The sequence below is a fragment of the Cupressus sempervirens genome, chromosome 7 (assembly GCF_028749045.1).
Source record: "Cupressus sempervirens isolate cs-2001-9-10 chromosome 7, ASM2874904v1, whole genome shotgun sequence".
In the NCBI taxonomy this organism is placed as follows: Eukaryota; Viridiplantae; Streptophyta; class Pinopsida; order Cupressales; family Cupressaceae; genus Cupressus; species Cupressus sempervirens.
The window spans coordinates 916,682,486-916,689,897 of record NC_143124.1 but is presented as its reverse complement, the minus strand read 5'-3'; the positions used below and the strand labels follow the sequence as shown (position 1 = coordinate 916,689,897).

Here is a 7,412-nt window from a genome sequence, read left to right as displayed (position 1 = left end):
TGATTGTTGTTTGCGATCCCCAAGTATCAACAATCCATTGTTTCATCTTGGCCAAAGATGGTCATCCTCCCCCCATTTCATAAAAAAAGCCCATTCTCTTAAGAGAGATACTGTGGATTTCCATTCCTCTAAATCTATTCGAATTTTGATCGCCTTATTGTTTACTATCTCTGGGAGTCCTTAGTTAATGCATTCAACCTCCTATTGACATCCTTTCTGATCCATCTCCCCACTTGTCCCAATGTCTTGAACTTGGAGGAAGTAGCATCCTTATGGTGGATTGGACCATCATTCATGTATTGATGTTCATCTCTTCGGATCTCTCTACACCCTTCATGCTTCTCTGGCTGAAATTTGGCTGGTCGCCATGGGAAACTAAAGCTTGCATGTTACTCTTTGCCTTGCTACAAACGGTGCCATCTGCCAACATCTCGAAACCCTGGTTTCCTTCTCTCCACCATAGCTCCCTTCAATTCCAAGAAAACTAATTGTAAGAAGAATAAATATAAATTATCTATATTATATATATTTTTATTCAATTAAAATTATTTATATAAAACTATTTTATAATCTAAACTTTTATCATATATAAAAAATATCATTACACTTAATAACACTCTATTTAAATATACTACATAGTAAATATAACATAAACAATTTTAAAAATGTAAAAATAAATATTGATTTTTGTGTTTTGAATAAATAAACTTATCTTTTGCCTTTAACTAACTTAAAATAAAATAAAAGCAAATGGAAAATAAATAAATAAATAAACGATATAATATACAACCATATTACATAAACTTGCATTTTATTCCCCATCGCCATACCCCTCGTGCTATTCTAAATAGCTGAAAAGTTGCATAAAGATTTTCATATATTTTCTACATGCGAAGCCATATATTTCAATACAAGGTATATTCATCAAGAGAAAGAAATCAACCTACAAACCTGATAGGCTGTTTTTTTCCCTTCGAACATTTTGCAGCAAATTTCGCCGAGTTTTATAGGGCGGAGGAGGCCATTGCGATGATTTCTGTCGCATTCTAAATCAAAGGAACTGCCGGTAAGTCCACTTTTTCAGAATCAGAAATATCCGCTGTTAATGGTTCTTCCCTATGCTAGATTTATTTTTCATCAATTTTATTTGGCCGAAACAGCAAATAGGCAAACCCTCGGGGTTTCCATATATAGTCATCGAAGTCTGAAAGGCCAAGAAACAAAAATAATAGGTCGCGTCTCAAAATTCTGTTCGTCAAAGAATGCTAATATTTCGACCTAGCATTATATGGCCCGTAATTCTATCATTGGAACTAAACTTCGGTTCTCATATGTTCGCCATTGATGATATTGTTGAAATTTAAGTTGCACCGGTTGGAAGTTTGGGCGGGGTTTAAAATCTCAGACCAGTTGGATTTTATGTGCATCAGGGTAATTTTATTTATTTTCATTGTATGTGGCAGGTAGATTGACAAGACAGAGAGGAGTAGTTACCTGTAACAGGTCTTTTGTGTTCTAGGGGTAGACTCACTTTTTGTCCGCAAAGCAAAAATGGCTCGTAATGAAGAGAAAGCACAGTCTATGTTGAATAGGTTCCTGGCCTTCAAAAATGAAGAGAAAAAGAAACCCAAGGAGAGACGTCCGTACTTGGCCTCGGAGTGCCGAGACTTGGCAGAAGCGGATAAGTGGCGCCAGCAAATAATCAGAGAGATAGGAAAGAAGGTGATGGAAATTCAGAACCCAGGGCTTGGTGAACATCGGCTGCGAGATCTTAATGATGAAATTAACAAGTTGATCAGGGAAAAGGGGCATTGGGAAGCGCGGATTGTTGAACTTGGCGGTCCAAATTATACAAAAGCCGGGGCGAAAATGACTGATTTGGAAGGAAATGAAGTTGATGTACCGAATCCTAGCGGTAGGGGTCCAGGCTACAGATATTTTGGTGCTGCCAAACACCTACCTGGTGTGAAGGAGCTGTTTGAAAAGCCTCCAGAGGCCAAGAAGAGGAGATCCAGATATGAAATTTACAAGCGTATTGATGCAAGTTATTATGGCTATAGGGATGAAGAGGATGGGATTTTAGTGAATGTTGAGCGTGTTGCAGAGGAGGAGATGCGGTCTAGGGCACTGAAAGAATGGCAGAGAATTGAGGCCATTAAGAGAGAAGCAAGGAAAACAGTCAAGAGCGGTGAGGTTGCTGCAGTCAAAGCTATCCTGTACGAAGAAGAAGAGGAGATCCCGGAGGAGGACAAACAAGATAGAGGAAACCAACAACAGAAAGAACGAGAATTCATTGCTCATGTGCCTCTTCCAGATGAAAAAGAAATTGAGCGAATGGTTGTAGAGAAGAAGAAACAGGAGCTTCTTAGCAAATATGCAAGTGAATATCTTTTGGAAGAACAAGTTGAGGCTAAGAAAATGCTCAATATTCAGCGATAATATGGGTAAATTTTGCGTGTATTCATATTTTCTTTCGTTTCCTTTGGCAGTTTGATAAAACAAATGAATTGAATTTTCTGTTTTTGTATCTTTCCCTCATTTAAACTTTGCTATAATTTGATTTTCTCATGGGAGTCATCTTATTTTGATTCAGCATATGTGTTCAAATAATAAGAGGAGCTTGTATGCATATCATAATATAATTTTCTTGTGATAAAATCTAGGTGTGCCATACTACGTGGCTTTGCTTCATTCTGCCTGTTATTTTTTTGATAAATAGATAAAATAAAGGCAATTGGTATGGAAATGGGACATTGCTATGTCCACCTACACTAAATGATGATCATCATAATTCATAATACATCTCAATATGTTATCTGCAGTGGATACATGAAAGATAACAACTCAAAACAATTTAGACGCTGAGGATCTTCTACACTGTTGGCCCTCGAGAGATGTAATACTTTACAGATAAATCAGAAAAGTTGAAGTGTATCGTGATTTCCTCTTTTGGGATTACACTAAATTTTGCCCTAGAAGCACAAGTTCAATAAAAACAAGAGGTGTAATATAGTTAGAATTTCAACTTTACTAATAAATATGTCCTCAGCAAGATAAATATGTCTTCAGCACAAGTTTAATAAATGTGAGACAACAAATTTGATATAATTCTACCAAATATTCTATAAGGGTTTGGGTAATGTATAGATGCATATATTTTACTAATCTTTTCATTCTATTTAAATAAATCATTTAAGAAGTCAAGAATCAATAGTTCTATATCCATAAATTATAATAAGAGTTAGAGAGAAAGCATGTTAGGATGCCCCAAGTTCACCTCAACTAAGCTCAAGTGTGCAGACTATCCAAACCCAACCTCTTGGCCCCAAGTGGCAGGGGCTCTTGTCCATCCAGCAAGAGGTGGGCTATTAAGCAAGAGAATATGCACCTGCCACCCTAATAACTCCAAAATTAAGGCTCACCCCAACCAAACTTAAGAGCATGGAGTATCCAAACTCAACCTCTTGGCCTCAAGTGGCAGGAGCTCTTGTCCATCCAACATGAGGCAGGATGCTTAACTGGGGAATTCGCACCTGCTACCTTATTGAGGTCCTCCCTAATCCTTTCATGGTTTTTTACAGGAGATCACAATATAACTGACCAATTACTATCACTACAAAGGAGGTATAGGGGTTATAAATGCAATCACAAAATATTGATAGATATATATTTTTAATCTTATCATTATCTTGCATACCACAAATGAATATGATCACTATTGTCTACAATATATAGTTGTTTCTAACCTGATTGATCTATATGTTTGGTTTGTTAAAGTTTGGTAGCTACAGGAGCTATCCACTATATCTATGATCGTTGTCTATCAGAAATTCTAATCTTCATCAGTGTTATTGCTTTATTTGTTTGCTGGATGAAAGTCTTCATTCATTTCAGTCCAGTCATTTAATAAAGACTTTGCATGTTTGAGAGGAAAATTGGCATCTGAACCTATGTTCACGAAGTTGTAATACTTAAAAGCAGTCATATCAGAAGTAAAAGGGCAAATCCAAGCTAGACAAGTGCAGGAATTAAAACTTTATTCAGTGTTTACCAAGTCAATTTTTTTGAGGACATAACAAGACAAGTCGGGGCATTCAAAATTTATTCTCTTAGAGTTTGAACTCTCTACGTCACACCTTTCAATATTATAACTATACATGTGAGTCTATAAAAATTCATTATCTTTTAGGGTGTGGACACTCAACTTCACATCTTTTAATATTGGATGCAGCGATTTCAAATTGTTTTCAATTTCTTATAACATTTTATTGGGGGGCTTCTACTTATAATTAAGGTTTAAAGTCCACAACATCATTGGAGTAATCACATTAAATGGACACATGCCAAGCAGAAGGACTTGAGAAATAAACCTCACGTGTTATTTTTGAAACATGGGATATTAACAACCATGTTTTCATCACTTCTTCCCCTTCACCCACTCAATATCGAAATCATATTCTTGTATCTTACTCACTTTTGTTGCCTTTCATTTAAGTCCTTCTGCTTGAAGAAGTATCTCAAACTGTTATGATTACTTCTGACCACAAACCTTCCGCAAACCAAATGCTATTTGAACTTTTCCAAACTGTGCATGATCACGAGCTTCTCCTTATCATAAATAGAGTTTAGGGTCTTGACATCCTTAAGCTCCCTATTGTCATAAGCAATGGGGTGATAGTTCTACATTAAGACTGCCCCAATTCCCCTCTTGATACACCACACTCGAGCACAAGAGGCTGTGTGAAATTTGGTAATGCATGAATTGGACATGTGCTCATAGCCTCCTTCAGCTTGTCAAATACCCTTTGTGCCTCTCTTCCATATGAATCAGTGTAACGAGACTCGGACTCGGCTCGGACTCGGCAAGGGTAACTTGACTCGTGACCCGGCTCGGCGGTGACTCGGCAAAGTGAAAAAACCTCGAAATTTTGAGATTTTTTAGGATTTAAAGAACATTCCATGCACCCATTATTGAATAAAGCATAAAGACACAATAACATCATTAAATAGAAGATAATTTGATCATAATGCACATGCCACATACTTAAAGTTAAAAACTTAAAACTTAAAAGTCAAACATCGATTACATATGTACAATACTACAAACTACAAAGTTACAAACTTACAAAGGTAAATTGCTAAAAGTAAATACTATATTACTAGTAATTAAAGTCAAACTAAGATAAATCCATGCAAACCATCAAAATGTATATGTATTATCATTTATGCATTATGAAATCCAACACATCAAGATTCAATAGTCATCATCAAATTCAAATGTTCCAAATGCTGATCATATATTAAGTTACTGTTAAACTGTTAAACAAAAAGTTAAAACAAGACTATAAGTCTACAGTTATGGCTCCTAGTCGGAGTCCTCATCATCATCCTCATCCTCATCGTCATCCTCATCATCATCGTCATCCTCATCCTCATCCCCAACCTCAGCCTCAACCTCAGGCTCAGGCTCAGTATAATCTACAAAATGTCTCTTAGGAAGGGGTCTAAGGTAGGTCTTGGATGTCTCAGTAGCCATAGCATCAGCTCGTGAGGTGCCTCTAGGATCAACTGTACTCTCTGCCTCTGGCTCTGCCAATCTCTGTGAGCTGCCACTAGGAACAACTGGAGCTCTCTGGTCCTCTGCTGCCATAGCCACAGCCTTAGCCTGGCCCTCTTTATCTGCCTGGTCAAGCCACTGTAGGTCCTCATCATCAAAGACAGGATCAGTAGCCTCAGTGATCCAATCAGACTCTGGATCAACCTCCTCTAGAGTAATCGGAGAGGTGTCACTATCAAAAATCTCCCTAATCCTAATGCGCAGGTTGTAGTGCACAAAGACTAGACTATTCATTTTCTGCACAGACAACCTGTTACGCCTCTTCGAGTGGATGTGCTCGAACATGCTCCAGTTGCGCTCACATCCAGAAGCGCTACTTGGCTAGCTCAAAATGCGGATGGCGATTTGCTGAAGGTTTTTGGTTGAAGGCCCAAACATTTGCCACCATCTATCTGAATTTTGAAAAAAGGAAAACAAAAAAATATTAGTCTCATTTCAAAATTTGAGCTTTAAGTTTAAAGCTAGAAATTTATAAACTAGATTGTATAAGGCTTAAGCTGCAATCTTTACTTGGCTGCAATTTTGTACGACCTTCTTTGCAAATTTGACTTGAAAAAATGCGCCCTGATGCATTATTATAGGCATCCATCTCAAGCAATGTATCTGTGGGATTAGGAGGCATCTTCGATACCACTATGTATAGGCCACTAAGAACCTCCTCATCTGCCTTGAAATCATCAAGGAAACGGTATGCCGGATTGAGGTAATAGGCTGCTGCGTGGATGGGCTTATGAAGCTGATTTTGCCATCTCCTATCAATTATGTCCCAAATAGGGCCATAGTTTTCCTCAACTCCTACATATTTGGCCTTAATAGTCTCCTTGACCCTATCCATGCCCTCATAAATGTAGCCCATAGAGGGCTTCTTGCCATCAACAACTCGTAGGAGGGCTACAAGGGGCTCGGTGATCTACAAAACAATTAAACAAAAAAACAATTTAGTGAATGATGAAACTTTGCAAAGTTGCACAATGAATATAAATCAAAAATATGTATGAGACAAATTAATTTATAAAATTTTAAGACTTAAGCTTTTAAAATTTAAAATTTAAATTTTAAATTACCTCCACAATCTTCGAACATGGCTCCCAAAAATCATCATCATCATAAATGCATTTTGTTGCATCTACCCCTGCAGGGCTGCTCACAAAGGAGGAGAAACTCCATTCTGGACCAACAAACATGCACCTCAACTCTAACCTTGAACTTAGCAAGGATTTTAGTGTGATAAAGTTAGAGGCAAATCTTGTGATACCAGGACGAGCCAACTCCTTTCCCTTCGTGTATTTCCTCATAGTGCTGAGGACCAAGGCATGATTATAGATGAACTTACAAAGATTTTTGGCCTTGGTAACACATGATTTGACCCATACAAGCTTGCCAATATCCTCTAACATGAGGTCGATGCAATGGGCTGCACATGGAGTCCAAAAGATTTTTGGGTGTCTCTCCATCAATAGTTTTCTTGCAGCAATTTTAAATTAGTTAGTAAACAATGAAAATTTTTGATGTATTAAAAAACTTTTAATTTTCAAAATTTAATGAAAAACTAAAACAAATTTTTTAGAAGTAGAACTTAGAAAGTTAGAAGTTCAAATTTTACCTACAGCAACATAATTAGCTGCATTATCTGTCACCACTTGGACAACATTGTCTTCCCCCACCTCCCTTATGACCTCCTCAATAGTCTCACATAAGAATTTTGCATTTTTCACACATGAAGAAGCATCTATGGACCTCAAAAACATGGTGGATCTTGAAAGTGAAAATTAAACAAAATGATTATCATTCAAGA

The 7,412-nt window shown here is 37.2% G+C and overlaps 1 protein-coding gene across 6 annotated transcripts in view; it reads left to right on the top strand.

Moving 5' to 3' along the window:
• The first annotated feature begins 819 nt into the window (after positions 1 to 819).
• Positions 820 to 7,412, top strand: part of LOC149550517 (uncharacterized) — a 30,646-nt gene continuing 24,053 nt past the window's right edge. For 2 of the 6 annotated variants that reach the window (XM_089793519.1, XM_089793515.1), the window contains exons 1-2: positions 820 to 1,066; positions 1,468 to 2,444. In XM_089793519.1, the coding sequence (XP_089649645.1) occupies positions 1,552 to 2,439 (888 nt within the window). In that variant the 5' untranslated portion in view covers positions 820 to 1,066; positions 1,468 to 1,551 and the 3' untranslated portion in view covers positions 2,440 to 2,444. Of the gene's footprint in view, positions 1,067 to 1,463; positions 2,445 to 7,412 lie in introns of all 6 variants that reach the window. The other 4 variants (XM_089793516.1, XM_089793514.1, XM_089793518.1 and 1 more) reach the window with 4 other exon arrangements.